General features: G+C 41.9%; 1 protein-coding gene across 1 annotated transcript in view; it reads left to right on the top strand.

Moving 5' to 3' along the window:
* Positions 1 to 19109, top strand: part of LOC126469809 (tyrosine-protein kinase transmembrane receptor Ror-like) — a 127169-nt gene that overhangs the window by 94847 nt on the left and 13213 nt on the right. The window contains exon 8 of the mRNA XM_050097074.1: positions 12127 to 12347. Within this exon, the coding sequence (XP_049953031.1) occupies positions 12127 to 12347 (221 nt within the window). The remainder of the gene's footprint in view (positions 1 to 12126; positions 12348 to 19109) is intronic.

Below are 19109 nucleotides of genomic sequence, written 5' to 3'. Positions count from 1 at the left end.
ACCTTCACTGATCCTGTCAGGTTCATGTAGGAGGCTTCCCAATGGGAGTACACAGATGATGAGTATGTCAATACGCTTTTGGTGTGGGGACCATCAGATAATGAAGCTGGTGATGGTGCTGTTGCTATTCTGCACTGTGAAGATTAGAAACGGAGTAGGTAAGAATCCAATGATGCGGATTGCATACACTAGAAATCAAGGCACCAGTGTTACTTCAGTGTCGTACCTGCTATCTCCATTCCAGATGTAGTTCTGTGAGTTTTACAAGTCAGAGATGATGGCAGTAGGGTTGCTTCATACTCGTTGACTTATTCCCTCTTTCTTAAATATGCGGGAGTGTGTGTCTAGCTGTGAAGTAACACGGAAGTTGAGTTCACGATCTTTTTGTGGTGTGTAGCATCAACAGGACAAAAATTACTGACTCTAACAATGCTGTGGTTTCTGAGACTAGAGGATGTAGAATAAAAATTAAATGATGAAGTGTACATAATTTCAAAGAGTGCTCCAAAATAGAAAGAGTGAGGTCTTGAAAGATGCTATTTTGTACAGTGCAGATAAAATGGTTTCGTTCTTGTTTAATCTACTTTCACCAAGAGGAAACATATGTAAGCCATCAAAAGAAAACATGACCTAGCTCAATGTCTACATCTACATCGTTACTCTGCAGTTCACACTTAAGTGCCTGGCAGAGGGTTCATCGAACCATTTCCATACTACTTCTCTACCATTCCACTCGCGAATGGCGCGTGGGAAAAAGAAACACCTAAATCTTTCCGTTCAACCTCTGATTTCTCTTATTTTATTATGATGATCATTTCTCCCTACGTAGGTGGGTGTCAACAAAATATTTACACATTCGGAAGAGAAAGTTTGTGACTGAAATTTCGTAAATAGATCTGGCTGCAAAGAAAACCGCCTTAGTTTCAGTGACTGCCACCCCAACTCGCGTATCATATCAGTGACAGTCTCACCCCTATTTTGCGATAACATGAAATGAGCTGCCCTTCTTTGCACTTTTTCGATGTCCTCCGCAGACGTGCCAACTCTCCCGATTTAAGCGGGAGACTCCCAGTTTTTCCTTCTTCCTCCCGATCTCCCGACCGTGAAGACCGATCTCCCGATTTTCAGAGCTGTTTAAATACTTTCGTTACTATTTGAGAATCCTGCTCCTTTGATATATTGGTAGATGACAAGGTATGGCTGCTACTTGTCTATGTTAACTTGGAAGATTCGTGCGTTGGCTGTCGGGAGCGGCAGTAGGCGTAGCTCATGCTTCGTATTTATAAGGAAGTAAGGAACTTATTGGTGGCAGCGTTCGGAGACAAATGAATATATTTCAACTAGTGCCAATTTCCTCCGCTTCTGGTAGCACCAGTGCAATCGTAAAGTTATCGTGGACAAGGAGTAGTCGATAGTTGTTCCAAGCGAAGTGATTAGTGTTGTTGTGTCTCCAAGGCTGTGTTGCCAAGTTGGGGGATTTCCCCCTAAATTTAAGGGGAATTAAGCTGTCTAGGGGGAAGTTAGAGGGATTAATGTTTCAGGGGGAAAAATATTAAGGGTTACTACCCTGCCTTCCCCACCCCTCCGCTCGACAATTTCATTCTTGACTCCCTTTTACTGCCCCTCCCCACCCCGCTTGCTTACCCGATAAATTATTTAGGAGAATTTGAAGTGCAATATAGGGGGAAATGGTGCGCCAGGGTTGGTATCACTGCTACAAGACCATTGTCTACAATGTAGGAGAATTATGTTCATGGTTCTGCTGCACGATTTGTGTACTCTGCAGTAGTTGTTGGCTGCATATCTTGGAGGTGTTGATTATTTTTCATGTAGAATGGTGAAGAAATACGATGCAGTGTTCAAGCTTTATTTACCTCATTTATTGTAGAGCATAACTTTACTTTAAACTGTGCCAGTCATGCTGAGCCTTTGTTTTGCAAAATGTTTCCCGATTATGAAATTGCGAAACAATATGGGTGCGCCAGAACAAAAACAGTCACTATCCGTATGGAAATGTGCATGGAAGAAAAAGCGAAAATTATTACACACTTGCAGTCGAATCCATTTGCTATTGCTACCAATGCTAGTAATAAAATGGACTTTAAGTTATATCCTATTGTCGTATAGTTATTCAGCCCTGAACTCCATGAAATTCAAAATTGCCTACTCTCTGGCCTAATTTAAAAGGGGATGCCACTGGAGCTAATATTGCTGATCTTCTACTTTATGGCAATTCTGTATAAAAAAGGATGTGGCAAGATGTTTGAAGCAAGAAATTGCTAACTTAATCACTGTAGGCTGTTCTTGTCACCTAATTAATGTTGCCGCTGAGAAGGGGGCGGCATGTTTGCCTTTAAATGGTGACGAAAATATTATTGATATATTTTATTATTTGGAAAGGAGTGTAAAGAGGAAATAAAAATTTAGAAAGTTTCAAACTTTGAGGAAAATTCTGAAACTTGTGCCTACACGATGGTTATCGTTGAAAAGATGTTTAGATAGGATTTTGGAGCAGTGGGACCCTTTGGTTAGTTTGTTCAAGAGTAAAATTGTAAGTAAGGATTTTGAAGTGGAAACTCTGAAGAATTATAAAATTCCAAAACACACTCAAAATGTCGATGTGTCTACTTCATATCACAAGTCCCAGCACTGTGATAAGATTTCACCACACTCCTCACTTAAAATAAAAACCCAATTATCAGTTTTACAGAAAACCATTGACACTGTGGACTATGCTTTATCACATGAGGAATGACTTTTCATGTTTCTGTCATCAAATTTACATAAATCTTTATGCCTTTTCCTTTCAAGTTTTATGCTTATCTTTGAGAGCCCAAATATAGCTCTTCAGTCAAGTGCCCCACTTATTGAGGTCAATTTTGGAGGAACTATTGAAGAATGTGATGGCCAGATTTGTGAGACCACTCATTATTAAAGCCTCCAGCTCTCTTATTGATGAAGATTATCACACTCCAGCAAATCAAAAGGATGATTGTGATCTGATGATAGGGAATTCTACATTTGCTTTGGTGACCACTTTGAAGCCTGAGGAAAAGTCTATATTCTTTAAGCCTGTAAGAAAATGTTTCTTATCATGTGATTACATAATACACAAATTTCCATTCAAAGATGAAGTTTTAATGCATGCAAAAGTTGCAAATATTTGTACAATTGGCAAAGCATCATTTTCCAGCCTTAGATTTTTCCTAAATAGATGTCCTAATATTCTAACTAGCGAAAGTGAACACTTAGATACAGAAGTTGATGTTCTCCACTCTCAGTTCTGTAACTTTCAGCTGGAAGAAACCAACTTGGCAGCAGAGAGAATTGATGTTCAGTGGGCGTTGGTAGGTCAGACGAAATCGGCTGATGGGGTTCTTCAGTATGATAAACTTGCAAAGGTGATGCTGGCTATTTTGTCAATTCCACATAGTAATGTGGAATGTGAGAGAATTTTTAGCACAGTTACAAAGACCAAAACTCGGTTCAGGTCTATGCTTTCAAAAGTGTCTTTGGAGAATTTTTTAATTTTAAAATCAGCTCAAAAAGGCAAGTGCTTTGAGCAGAAATTTAGTTCAGAGTTTTTGAAGAAGGCTAAGTCAGCTACAGGTGTGCTGAATAAGTAACTACCGTAATCAGACAAATGCAGACTGATAAACTATTCAGATTATTTCCTAAGCCTAACATGTACGTCCTGTATAAAATTGATTTAAATTTTGGTAAGATGTCTTAGGGATATAAGATGCCATGCAAATATGGGTTGCATTATGAAATGAAAACTGTGCTAATGTCAAAACAGAAGTCTAATAGACGTTAATTTGTTCCCTCGGATCTTAATTTCAAACTGTAGTTCTCTCGAGAGTGCTTCACTTGAATGTGTGTGAATCCAAAGAAACTTGCAGAGCTCATCATTCATGTTGTTCAGCATGTTAAATGATAAATTATACAATCCGAAGGCTCAGTATGTCCATTATTTTGTATTTACATGTAAATAATAAAGCAAATGTAATTGAGTTGTTACAGGTATTGAATTATTGCAACTTTAATCATCAGGAATGTGTTGTAATTTACAATGCTACATTGCTAAAATTCTCCTGATTTTTCACTTTTGAAAGTTGGCGTGTCTGCCTCCGTCAATCCTACCTGGTAAGGATCCCATACCATGTAGCAATATTCCAGCAGAGGACGGATAAGTGTAATGTAGGTTGTCTCTTTAGTGGGTTTGACGCATCTTCTAAGTGTTCTGCCAACAAAGTGCAGTGTTTGTTTTGCCTTCCCCACAATATTATCTATGTGGTCTTTCCCGTTTAAGTTGCTCGTAATTGTAATTCTTAGGTATTTAGTCGAACTGACAGCCCTTAGATTTGTGCGATTTATCGTATACCCAAAATTTATCAGATTTCTTTTAGTGCCCATGTGGATGACCTCACACTTTTCTTTGTTTAGTGCTAATTGCCACTTTTCGCACCATACAGAAATTTTCTCTAGATCATTTTGTAATTGTAATTGAACATCTGATGATTTTACTAGACAGTAAATTACAGCGTTATCTGCAAACAATTTAAGGGGGCTGCTCAGATTATCACCTAGAACATTGATATAAATCAGGAAGAGCAGAGGGCCTATGACACTACCTTGCGGAACGCGAGATATCACTTATGTTCTACTCAATGATTTACTGCCTGTCACTACAAACTGTGACCTCTCTGAGAGGAAATCACGAATCCAGTCACACAACTGAGACAATATTCCATATGCACGCAATTTGATTAATAGTCGCTTGTGAGGAATGGTATCAAAAGCCTTCTGGAAATCTAGGAAAATGGAATCAATATGAGATCCCTTGTCGACAGCACTCATTACTTCAAGGGAAATAGAGAGCTAGCTGTGTTGCACAAGAACAATATTTTCTGAATCCGTGTTGGTTATGTATCAATAATTCATTTTCTTCAAAGCGATTCATAATGTTCAAGTACAGTATGTGCTCCAAAATCCTACTGCAAATTGAGGTCAGTGATGTGGGTCTGTAATTCAATGTGTTACTCCTATTTCCCTTATTGAATATTGGTGTGACCTGTGATACTTTCTAGTCTTTAGGAACAGACCTTTCGTCAAGTAGTGGTTGTATATGATTGCTAAGAAAGGCCCTATTGTGTCTGCATACTCTGAAAGGAACCTGATTGGTATACCATCTGGACTGGAAGACTTGCCTTTCTTAGGTGATTTGAGTTGTTTCGCAACACTTAAGATATCTACTTTTATGTCACACATCCTAACAGCTGTTCTACTTTTCGAATTCTGGAATATTTACTTCATCTTCTTTCGTGAAGGAATTACGGAAAACTTTATTTAGTAACTCTGCTTTAGTGGCACCATCATCTGTAACATTTCCATTGCTATTGTGCAGTGACGGTAATAACTGTTTTTTGCCACTGGTGTACTTTACATATGACCGGAATATCTCTGGGTTTTCTACCATATTTTGAGACAATATTTCATTGTGGAAACTATTAAAAGCATCTCGCATTGACATCCACACTCAATTTCGAGCTTTCGTGAAACTTAGCCAGTCTTGGGAATTTTGCATTCTTCTGAATGTCACTCTTATATCCCTGCAACCAAAAAGCCTGCTATCTTTGATTCAGTGGCACTCTTGTGCAGCGAATATATTAGACCATTCAGTATGTTTCATGGCTCCAGTTTCAAAAAGGTAGCCCAAGCACTCATATCTGTAGGAGCTGAAGTGGCTTGTGACGATGATGTGGAGGCGATACTCTGTCATCTGACTGCATTTAGGAATAGAGTAAATGTAACTGCGGATGCTATTAAACAGGTGCTGGTTCCACTGGCTGTTGCTGCTATTACTGATAAGAGCCTCTTTCCAAACTGGTATGTGGATGGATGATACACATAAAATAACTACACTACAGTGACTGTATTCACTATTAGATGAATGTGATGTGTGAAGTACATAGTACTGTTCACCACTCCATTTCGTGATGAGGGTGGGGGGAACCAGCAGTTAACATCTTATCGGAGTTTGTTCACTGTTACAAGTCCTTGACATTTTCTGAGGACTTAATGAAGTTAGCACCTTTCATAACAGATCAATCCTGAAAGATGTCACAAAACTTCCTTACACTTATCATAGTTTGAGAAATTGACTCAAACATACTTTTTAAGTCAGAGTTTTCAACATTGCAGCCAGAGCTAACTCATGTAGGAGAGACAGTAAACTTGGGTAAAGCAGTAGTGGCATATTGTAAGAACGTTGGTCTTTCAAAGAGACCCACAAAATCACTGAAACAAGAAATTGAAGTCCAATGGAACCATAATTTCAGTTTGGGATACTTTGATCGAGATTAAGGAATTGCTAAGAATATAGATGAGCATACCCTAAATAAGCTTGCCATGTTCCTCAGGCCAATCAAAGAAGCTAATAATGATCTAGAGTGTGACAACTATCCACTTCCCCATTTAGTACTTCTGTGCAGTGTAAACTTTTGGATGAGCACTTCAGCCCTAATAAATTAGTGATGCCATGGAAATACTTCAATTAAGATGCAGAACTTACATGAACAGAAGTAATGATAAGGTTAAACTACCTGGTACCCAAGATCGCAACATTTTTTTGTCCCGCATGTATCATGATATGTTGACGCTAAGCACTGAAGACTGAGATAATGTTTTCAAAGAGGTTGGTGTTCTGTGTCCAAATATTTCAGGTTAGTGAATGACTGTAGACACCTAATACACTCCTGGAAATGGAAAAAAGAACACATTGACACCGGTGTGTCAGACCCACCATACTTGCTCCGGACACTGCGAGAGGGCTGTACAAGCAATGATCACACGCACGGCACAGCGGACACACCAGGAACCGCAGTGTTGGCCGTCGAATGGCGCTAGCTGCGCAGCATTTGTGCACCGCCGCCGTCAGTGTCAGCCAGTTTGCCGTGGCATACGGAGCTCCATCGCAGTCTTTAACTCTGGTAGCATGCCGCGACAGCGTGGACGTGAACCGTATGTGCAGTTGACGGACTTTGAGCGAGGGCGTATAGTGGGCATGCGAGAGGCCGGGTGGACGTACCGCCGAATTGCTCAACACGTGGGGCGTGAGGTCTCCACAGTACATCGATGTTGTCGCCAGTGGTCGGCGGAAGGTGCACGTGCCCGTCGACCTGGGACCGGACCGCAGCGACGCACGGATGCACGCCAAGACCGTAGGATCCTACGCAGTGCCGTAGGGGACCGCACCGCCACTTCCCAGCAAATTAGGGACACTGTTGCTCCTGGGGTATCGGCGAGGACCATTCGCAACCGTCTCCATGAAGCTGGGCTACGGTCCCGCACGCCGTTAGGCCGTCTTCCGCTCACGCCCCAACATCGTGCAGCCCGCCTCCAGTGGTGTCGCCACAAGCGTGAATGGAGGGACGAATGGAGACGTGTTGTCTTCAGCGATGAGAGTCGCTTCTGCCTTGGTGCCAATGATGGTCGTATGCATGTTTGGCGCCGTGCAGGTGAGCGCCACAATCAGGACTGCATACGACCGAGGCACACAGGGCCAACACCCGGCATCATGGTGTGGGGAGCGATCTCCTACACTGGCCGTACACCACTGGTGATCGTCGAGGGGACACTGAATAGTGCACGGTACATCCAAACCGTCATCGAACCCATCGTCCTGCCATTCCTAGACCGGCAAGGGAACTTGCTGTTCCGACAGGACAATGCGCGTCCGCATGTATCCCGTGCCACCCAACGTGCTCTAGAAGGTGTAAGTCAACTACCCTGGCCAGCAAGATCTCCGGATCTGTCCCCCATTGAGCATGTTTGGGACTGGATGAAGCGTCGTCTCACGCGGTCTGCACGTCCAGGACGAACGCTGGTCCAACTGAGGCGCCAGGTGGAAATGGCATGGCAAGCCGTTCCACAGGACTACATCCAGCATCTCTACGATCGTCTCCATTGCTGCGAAAGGTGGATATACACTGTACTAGTGCCGACATTGTGCATGCTCTGTTGCCTGTGTCTATGTGCCTGTGGTTCTGTCAGTGTGATCATGTGATTTATCTGACCCCAGGAATGTGTCAATAAAGTTTCCCCTTCCTGGGACAATGAATTCACGGTGTTCTTATTTCAATTTCCAGGAGTGTATTCTTTGCTCATGCAACATGATTGTGAGTGAATGTTGCTCTAAATTGCGACATCCGTTTTTTGTAGTTAATCGTGGTTCTCATGAAAGAGCGCCAGGGCCATCAGAATTGCGACAGCTGTTGAAGTTCCAGAGGTATGCAAGAAGTCTGGACCATCAGACAAACATCACGAAGTATTGTTGTACCTCCCAGTCACTGCTACTGAAAAACATGCAGAGGTGGAAACTGATATTGTTGGATGGTGGAAAGAACATGACACGACAGTTCTGTCTCTAGGTACTCTCTCTGGTTAAGAGCATACTAGGTATTCCAGCCTCAAGAGGATCTAGTGAGACAAACTTCAGTGCTCCAGGCTGGGTTGTTGCTGAACATCGCAGTCATCTGAACCCTAATTTTGTGGATGATGTTTCACTTTTTCAAAGTTAAAGTGATCTGAAACTTCCTGGCAGATTAAAACTGTGTGGCAGACCAAGACTTGAACTCAGGTCCTTTGCCTTTCGCAGGCAAGTGTTCTACAAACTGAGCTACCCAAGCATGACTCACACCCTGTCCTCACAGCTTTACTTCTGCCAGTATATCATCTCCTACCTTCCAAACTTCACAGAAGCTCTTCTGTGAACCTTGCAGAACTAGCACTCTTGGAAGAAAGGATATTGCGGAGCTACCCCATACTGGCAGAAGTAAGGCTGTGAGGACTGGGCGTGAGTTGTGCTTGGATAGCTCAGCTGGTAGAGCACTTGCCCGCGAAAGGCAAAGGTCCCGAGTTCGAGTCTCGGTCCGGCTCACAGTTTTAATCTGCCAGGAAGTTTCATATCAGTGCACACTCCACTGCAGAGTGAAAATCTCATTCTGAAAAGTGATTTGTTAAATAATTTTGACAGAGATTAATTTATGGTGATACTATACAGATATTAAAGTTAACATTACAACATTATGTTATTTAAATTTAATGATCCTTTCCAGCAGTTTCCTAGAAACATCTAGTTCAGTTCTGTAATGTTGTGATGATTGCTCTAAATTTATTTTAGTACTTAACACCACCACATCTTCATATTCTTGTACTGTTGTCTTGGACTCGATAACTTGTTGAGAGAGAGTGAGAGTGATTGTGTGTGTTCGCGGTTGCGTGAACAGATCAGTATCAGTAAGTAACCAGTGACCCGCCCCAAATTCATGCTGGTTATCTATGGCCGGATGACATGTCAGATTTGGTGGTAATATATTATGTACACAAATTGTCATCGTGCATCAGTCTATCTGTCAGTGAAACAGTATCAAAATCCCTACAATAGCTTCTGAAATTATTCTTCACATACAGGCAGAAAACCGTGACGAGGGACTTCAGATAGTTGTCATCCCATGTGCGATTAGCTGCAGTGCTGTGAGTCATTGGTTATACTCGCGAACTTGTGTACTGGCTCTCCTTTCCATGGTGGCAGAGTATAGCTGTACCTGACAACAGACTCAAGGGGCATGTTGTTGGTTACAGGGGCTGCAATGGAGACTTGAAAGTCCAGTCTCTGAGCACACAGAGATGATGAGTTTGGAGATGACGTCAGAGGACCCAATGGCAAGTTTAAAGCGAGTTCACGGAGCGCGTTTCTTATCGCTGCTGTGCAGTACCCTCAAAGGTGCCATCCCAATAAGGATGTTTTTCATCACCTGAAGCAATGCCTTTGGGAAACTGGTAATCTTTGTCCGCAAGTAATGGACAGAGGTCATCCAAGGACTAGACATACTCCACAAACAGATGACACGATTCTTGTAACCTTTCACCAATCATCTTGGCGAAGTACCCATGGTATTAGAGGATAGTTACAGATATATCGAAGACTGGTTGTTGCTGTGTTGCACAATGAAAAACTGCATCCATGTCATTACACATTAACTCAACACCAGCAGCCAGAAGACCACTTTCAACGAGTACAGTTTTGTGGATGGCTTGTGCACCAAGTGGAAAATAATACAAATTTTGTTAGTAACATGATATATAATGATGAATCTAGCTTCACTCATGAAGGTATTTTCAACCTCCACAATAGCCATTATTGGTCAGAACACAACACACGTCACCCATGAACATGACTTGCAGCCATGCTTTGTCATAAACCTTTGGGCTGAAATCGTGGGCGGAGTGTTTTTGGCCCTGTACCTATTGCCAGACAGATTCAGTGGGCCCCTGTATTGTATGTTTCATTGCCTGAGACATTAGAAAATGTTCAACTTGATATTCAATGACACTTATGATTTCAGCGTGATGGTGCACCTCCACACTTTGGAATGAATGTGCGTAACTATTTAAATGAAGCGTTTTGAGGGAAATAGATTGGTCATGTAGGTCAAAAGTTCTGGCCTCCATGTTCCCTGCACTTTAATCCACTAGATTCTTATTTGTGGAGACATTTAAAGGGACAGGTTTATAGTACTCTACCCATGGATGTACACAACGTAATAACTTGCATGCACGTCACTTTGGCAATGGTGGATGCAAGTGTGGTGCATAGGATCTAGCCAAGTATGACGCAGGAAGGGGCAAAGTGTTTGCAAATGCAAGGTGGCCGCATTGAGCATCTTCTATAAAGTTAATGTTGCTCGTGTGCGTCAATACTGGCAGTGTAAAAATAAGCCTGGATGTCAAACGTATAGTACTGAATTATCGTGCATGTGCAGTCTAATTTAGCCTTTCTGTCGTATTTTTTTGTACCTTATTGCATACAGGCGATGTTACTGTATCCACTGTTATTTTCTATTGACTTTATTTGTGTCATGGACAGAACAAAGTGGTTGTTTATGTCTTTAAGAAGTGCACGTTATATCTTAATTTTTAAATGAAGTTAACAGGAACAGAAAGAAATACACAAGATACTGCATTGTGGATGTTTAAATTGGATACAGTTTGATGCTTTAACCAAAAAAAAAAAAAAAAAGTTTTTCACAAACTTGACGAGCCTGCATATCCATTCCCCACATTATTCTCTTATCTCACTGAGCAGGGCAGAGTTCATGCTACCTGTTCTGGCCACACTGCATGCAGTTAGTGTTGCCAGAGCCTTGTTTTTTAAATCAATATCTATTAAACTTATTGGCAAGACTAGGTTTTGCCAGATATACTTTTGTCTTGAATTAGGATGAGGAATCGCAAACTCATCGCTGAGTGCATTTTTTCTCCACCCTGTATATTTCTGTGTTGGAAATACTGTATACACAAAAACATCATGTTTACGTACAATGATAACAAACATGGAAGCAAATTTTTTAAGCCCTCACATTTGGGTTTCCTGTTTTAACTTGCATAGCAATCATAATGAATTTTTTTCATTCCTTACAGGACATGTGGGAGATTACAACTCTAGCTGCACTTGTCATTCTTACTCCAACCAGAGACCATGTGTGCCATAAATCCCTTCATCACCATACAGTTATATACTGCTGAATGAGTTGCTGTGGTTTAAGGAGCAAGTTATGAAAAGCTTAGATTTCTCACATATCTCAGTTGTTCAGGAACTGTTATCTGATAATATTTTCTACCATAAAATTGACTCAACAATACCAGCATAACATGTATTGCTTTCATGAACTCAGTTGAGATGTTTGTTATAACAGTTGGGCCTTTTATATAATTTTGATGATGATATTTTTTACATATCTGTGCAAAACTTAACCTGTTTGAGGTCTTGAATAAACAGTACTCTACATGTGTGTTAATTTGCACACTGAGACTCTATATACTTGATGTTCACTTATCTGACTTGACTTAATTGCAGTGTAAGAAACCAAATGGAGAAATATGTAGAAACATGATTCAAAATTGACTGAACTAAATTTATCCGATCATATAGGCTTGAAGGAAGTTGAATCCTCATTTGTCAAACAATACATAATGTCTTATGTTTAATTTGTTTCTTCTCTGTAGGCTAAGATGTTTCATATTCAAAAGTAGATTTGTCTGGAGCAAGCTTTAATTTTTCAGGGAAAGTTTATAAAGGGGAGGTGACAACCGGTGATACTGGTGATACACCTTTGCTTGTCGCAATAAAAACTCTGAAGGAAAATGCTACTCCAAAGACACAGGCAGACTTTAGAAGAGAGGTGGAACTAATGACTGATCTACGGCATTCCAATATTGTATGTCTACTTGGAGTTGTTATGAGGGGCGAACCACTATGTATGTTGTTTGAGTACATGACACAGGTGAGTGATTGAGTTATAAATTAAATATATTGTTTGTATTTTGTGCCACTTATAAAAACTGGTTTTGCTTTGTGTGTGCAGAGTCTTCAGATGGAATGTACTGTATATCTAAAGAACAAGAAATGCATTAATTTTACCTATCATAATTTTTTTTAATGTAAAACTTTCTGAACATGGAAAAAATAGTATATTTGACACTGCTAGGAACAGGATTGTATCAGTGGTCAGAAAAAAGTAAACCCTACCTATATTATTTCATGTTCTTATGTTTCTAGCACAACTGAAATTAATTCTCAGCACAGACTGCAGTTAAAGTGTTAGTCAGTATATGGTATGGACATGCTGGAGGAGCATGTATATTTGTTTCTTTTTTGCCGATCTATTCAGCAACACATTTAAACCCATGTGTGCTTTGTTGTGTCAACATGACAAGCTGCAATTGACTGATGGTGAATGCTCATGATGATGTTGCATACCAATTTGAGAATGATATGAAATATTTTCAAGAAAAAGTTCAAGTACTTCAGTAAATAGTGTTTGGAGCAAAATTTGTGGTGTTTTTAGTCATATTTAGTTGAAAGTGGTTGCAGTTCAAAATTCCATTGTGATTTCATTTTCAGATATGACTTACAGTAGATAGACAGCAGGAGCAAGTAGTGGCATTATTACTTAAAATCGTGTGATAACTTGAGCAATTTCAGTGTTGGTCAAACTCCTATATACAATCAACTGGAACCCATTTTCTTAGAAAAACTGAGACTACTAGCAGTAATGCATTTTAGAGTGCTCCTTTAGTCATACTTCATGTAGAAAAGACAGTACAAAACATTGATACATTTGGAATGCTGTAGCATTGTTGAGATGTGAGGCTATGATTTCTCTGACAATCAGATTACCATACGTACTGCCTTAACTATAAACAGATGGATCTGCAGTCTTTGATCAGCTGATAGATGTAAATGTTGACAACACTGTGGGATTCCAGTCACAAAGTTAATGAATGGATAGGCACTTCTACTGCACATCAGTCATAAATTTCTCAGTAACGGTCAAAGCTGCAGAGTACAAGTCCTCCATATTTGTCTGTAGTTTTCCATACCATTTCCAAAAAAAGAGATTTGATTGCTTGTCGTCTACTATTGTAATTATCATATGCACAACCATCTGTAGTTAAGTTGCAGATGTAGGCAATGGAATTTAATTAGTAGCATGTTGACATCTCGTATGAATTGCATCTCAACATTTTTTATGCATTTTTGATGACTGTAGTGAAGAACCCCTAGAAGCTTGCATTTAATGGCCCATTCGTGATTGTGAAATCATGAATGAATGCCACCTTTCACAAAACTGCTTGATAGGCAATAATACACAGGTAGTTAAGCATGCTCCTTAAAATGCTTTCATGGTATGGTATCACAACAGGGTATTAATCAGGCACCGTGTTGCACAAATTGCCATAAAACTATTATTATGTGAACTACCTCTGGGGTCATGTTTACTTCATATTTCACTCATAGAACATGAATGAAACTGGGTTACCTAACGTCAGGCACACCATCACCACCACCACCACCACCGTCACCACCAGTAAGTTTCTTGGTTTCACAGATGGGAAAAACAAACATTTAATGTTGTTTCTATTGAGGATTCTTACAATTCTTGAAAATTTACTGCTGAAGTGTAGTAAGAAGGCTGTGATTATGGATGCTTCCATTGCTTGATTTTGTTCCCTGGGCTGGTCTGAACAGCCATCCTGTCAGAAAACTGTCATTGGCTGTTGAAACTCATGTGGCAGCAGGAAGGGAAAGGTTGCATACTCACTGAAGTAGGTTTCACAGTTTGCTGCCATGCTGTTCAGTGTTGTGAGAACTTGTAGCCTGCAAATATACATCAGTGTGAACTGGCCTTTTAGTACTTGCTTTGTGCTAGTGTTTCATTTGGCTTTGTACATAAATATCCAGAAAGGGTAATACACAACATTTTTCCACCTGTATTGTAACTAGAACATTTGGACAGTGCAAAATGAAATGCTTCAGAAACATCGATGGCCCTTTGGCTCCAAAAGGTCGCATCATGTATGAGTTGTTGGTGTACTGCCAAAAGCAGAAAGGTTTTCGGGCTGTCAGCTGTAGTGATTTTACTTTTGAGTCCTCCATAAAATAGTTGGCATTCTCAGGAGACAGAGGGCTTCCCAACGGAAACCCACGTACTCACCGGAAGTACTGGTTGTTGGGTACGAAGTATGTTAAGTTAAGCACATGTTTGAACAGTGCCATAATTTCCTCCTCAGATGGGCTGCCAGTGAGTTCCAAGGAGACTTATAAAGGACTTTTGTAAACAAAGATACTACGTTGAAACTAACATAGAGATCCAGTGGTTGTAATATGTTTTCAGGTGACCTATGGAGTCCTCAAACTTCCCGATGATGTGACTGAATTTGCCTAAGAGGGGTTCCAGTAGTGATACACACTGAGGTAACAAAAGTCATGAGGGCCCCAGGAGCTCAGCATTTGGTTACTGGGTATAGGCTTGGCAACCCCGGGTTCCTGATCTGGGGACTGGTAAGCACCACCAGTCCTCTGTTACCATAAGCACTGGGTATGCTTTAGTGACCACCGTGGGGTGCGGCGGTGGAATGTAATGTGTTTAGGAGAAGGGGCCTTGGCTTCACCACCTGTACCGTGAGGAAGGTACACACCTCTATAAAAAAAACCTTGACCACAAGGTGTGCTACATGCTGTTGAGGTGAATGGCTTTTGAGCTAAAAGTCTCTAGCAGGCAACCTCTGGGGAACCTGCCTCTCCCAGTTGTACGAGGGCAGTTCAATAAGTAATGCAACACATTTTTTTTTCTGAAACAGGGGTTGTTTTATTCAGCATTGAAATACACCAGGTTATTCCCCAATCTTTTAGCTACACAACACTATTTTTCAACGTAATCTCCATTCAATGCTACGGCCTTACGCCACCTTGAAATGAGGGCCTGTATGCCTGCACGGTACCATTCCACTGGTCGATGTTGGAGCCAACGTCGTACTGCATCAATAACTTCTTCATCGTCCGCGTAGTGCCTCCCACGGATTGCGTCCTTCATTGGGCCAAACATATGGAAATCCGACGGTGCGAGATCGGGGCTGTAGGGTGCATGAGGAAGAACAGTCCACTGAAGTTTTGTGAGCTCCTCTCGGGTGCGAAGACTTGTGTGAGGTCTTGCGTTGTCATGAAGAAGGAGAAGTTCGTTCAGATTTTTGTGCCTACGAACACGCTGAAGTCGTTTCTTCAATTTCTGAAGAGTAGCACAATACACTTCAGAGTTGATCGTTTGACCATGGGGAAGGACATCGAACAGAATAACCCCTTCAGCATCCCAGAAGACTGTAACCATGACTTTACCGGCTGAGGGTATGGCTTTAAACTTTTTCTTGGTAGGGGAGTGGGTGTGGCGCCAGTCCATTGATTGCCGTTTTGTTTCAGGTTCGAAGTGATGAACCCATGTTTCATCGCCTGTAACAATCTTTGACAAGAAATTGTCACCCTCAGCCACATGACGAGCAAGCAATTCCGCACAGATGGTTCTCCTTTGCTCTTTATGGTGTTCGGTTAGACAACGAGGGACCCAGCGGGAACAAACCTTTGAATATCCCAACTGGTGAACAATTGTGACAGCACTACCAACAGAGATGTCAAGTTGAGCACTGAGTTGTTTGATGGTGATCCGTCGATCATCTCGAACGAGTGTGTTCGCACGCTCCGCCATTGCAGGAGTCACAGCTGTGCACGGCCGGCCCGCACGTGGGAGATCAGACACTCTTGCTTGATCTTGCGGCGATGATGACACACGCTTTGCCCAATGACTCACCGTGCTTTTGGCCACTGCCAGATCACCGTTGACATTCTGCAAGCGTCTATGAATATCTGAGATGCCCTGGTTTTCCGCCAAAAGAAACTCGATCACTGCCCGTTGTTTGCAACGCACATCCGTTACAGACGCCATTTTAACAGCTCCGTACAGCGCTGCCACCTGTCGGAAGTCAATGAAACTATACGAGACGAAGCGGGAATGCTTGAAAATATTCCACAAGAAATTTCCGGTTTTTTCAACCAAAATTGGCCGAGAAAAAAAAGTGTTGCATTACTTATTGAACTGAACTGCCCTCGTACAAGGCTTACTCAGGCATGCAGCACTCTGCATGGGTCAACAGTTGTTCCCTAGCATCTTACAGGATCCGTATGGAATGGTCTCATCAAACTACTACTCCTGACTATAATTGTACCATCAGGTAGTACCTACACATACTCATAAAAGAGAGCTCCACTGGTCAGTCCTCCTTAGAAGTAGTCTCAGAATCATAGTAAGAGGGTATTAGTATGCCATAACACTTTCATTGTAATCAAGAGAACAGGGGGAACCTTTGAGAAGGTCTCCTCTTTCTATGTTCACAATATATTGGAGGGTATTGCTGGGTCCCTAAAAAGTGTCATACGACTTCGTAATGGAGCACTTCTAGTTGAAAGTGCTAATTCAAACCAACCTCTGGGATGTAAGGCCTTATGTGACTACCCAGTCGAGGCTGAGTTGCATAACGCCCTTAACTTTAGTAAGGGCATAGTTACCTGCTCCAATATAATGGTGAAGGACCCCGTGGAGTTTGTGAAAAATGGAAAAATATGAGCATCACGGAAGTGCAGAACTGTATGAGAAGAGTCAGTCGCACATTGGAAAAACCTGCAAGATTTATTCCAATGTTTAGTACTCCAAAATTACCTGAACACGTCCTTGCAGGCTATATTTTTCTTAACGTTCGCCCATTTGTTCATAACACAATGTGATGCTTCAGATGTTAAAGATTTGGCCATACCGATATGGGATGTAATGGGAGTGCTAGGTGTGGCAATTGTGGAGGCTCAGCTCATGAATCAGGAAATTTTTGTACATTTCCTCTGGAACGTATAAAGTGCTCCGGGGATCGCCCAGTGTGGAGCAGAAAGTGTGAGGTTTACAATAAGGAAAGGGAAATTCAGGAGCTGAAAGTCGAAACACCCATACCCTGTGGTGAAGCTGAAAAAGCTTTCAAAGCTATGCAACCTCCAGTTTGTGCTACTTCTTTTGAATCAGCTCTTAAGAAACCAATAGCCAAGTGCCTCCACACAAATCAGACCACAGATTCAAGTATGAGCACATAAACTTGTTGGTGTGCCTGTGGGGGAGACGCTACACTTGAACCAGAAATCGTTGGGAAGCCGTCGGCAATGGGTTTACCACCTGACCCATATACCACTGCCCACCATCAGAAGCCTAATAAGCTGTTCCTTCAACCGAAGCAACCAACTCCCACCATAAGTAAGGAAAAAGTCCTTCAAAAACTAGTTCTAAGTCAAAGAAGGAGGCAGTTAAATTTTCATATCGGTGAGCTCTCTCCCCTTCAGATGGGGTCTATGCTCTTGAGGATATGGACTTCCGATCGAAGGAATCAGGAATCGGCCAACGTTCCCCTGACCTCCACAGTAAATCACGGCCTCCAAGTGAGACAGACAAGACCAACCATCTGCAATCAATGACTCCCACAGGGACTACTGTGTTGCAGTGTAATTTAAATGGATACCGATCACATTTGGAAGAATTACAGCTCGTGGTCCAGAAGAAACTGTTCTGCATCTGCTTTCAAGAGACTTATTTGAAAGTCACTGACCCACCTGCATTACGGGGTTACCACCCTTACAGGAAGGATGATATTACTGGAGATGTGGGTAAAGTTGGAGAGGCTGTTTTCATTGATGACAGATGCTGTTCCTCTCCCTTCACTTTTACCGTGGCCATACAAGCAGTTACCATGAAAGTTGTAGCACCACTTAACATCACAGTGTGTTCTTTATATCTTCCACCTCATGATGCTTTAGATGCAGACGTACTGACAGAACTCTTCCGGACACTCCCACGCCCATTCCTCCTTGTGGGGCACTTCAGTGCACACAATGTGCTGTGGGGCTCAGCTGCCACTTGCTCCAGGGATTGAATGATCGAGTGACTCATCCATTCTGAGAGTATCTGCTTTTTGAATGGGCATGAGTTGACACGTTTCCACAGCTACAGTGTCTTTTTGTTTTCATCCCCTCTTGGACAGTGGCTGTCAGAAGACCACAAAGACGGATGATTTCAAAGGGCAAACTGGTTGCAGTTTAGTCAGCAGGCTATTTTTGAGCAAAAGGATTTTGCACAGAGATGGTGACCCATATCAGTTGTGAGATCCAGTTGGCCACCACAGAGTCCATCCCCCAATGTAATAACCACCTCAGACGACAGCTTGTATCTTGGTGGAATGACAACTGTTGCTCAGAAATCAGATCAAGACAAACAGCTCTGTGAACATCAAACACCATCCAACTATAGGAAACCGTAATGCAGTCAAATCTGCAAGAGCACATGGGAGGCGAGTGATAAAAGAACGGAAAAGGGCTTCCTGAAAGAAATTGACAACTTCCATTAATTGGTCCACTTCCATTGTGCAAGTTTGGGAGTCAACAAGGTGGATTTCAGGCAAGGGCAGTACACGTCCCCTTATAGCCATGTCAGTAAATGGGGTTTTGGTGGATGCTCCAGAAGACATGGCTCAGGTTTTAGCTGAACAGTTTTTTAACTGTCACTGCATCAGCCAGACAAGCTCCTGCTTTTCAGGTGTTCCGTATGAATGTGGAGATGAGGAAGCTCCATTTCTTCTTGTGTATTGAGGAAGTCTGCAACTTTCAGTTCTCCATGTGAGAACTG

The sequence above is a fragment of the Schistocerca serialis genome, chromosome 3 (genome assembly GCF_023864345.2).
Source record: "Schistocerca serialis cubense isolate TAMUIC-IGC-003099 chromosome 3, iqSchSeri2.2, whole genome shotgun sequence".
NCBI lineage: Eukaryota > Metazoa > Arthropoda > Insecta > Orthoptera > Acrididae > Schistocerca > Schistocerca serialis.
Note: the sequence above shows the minus strand (reverse complement) of the source record. Positions and strands in the feature narration are given on the sequence as shown.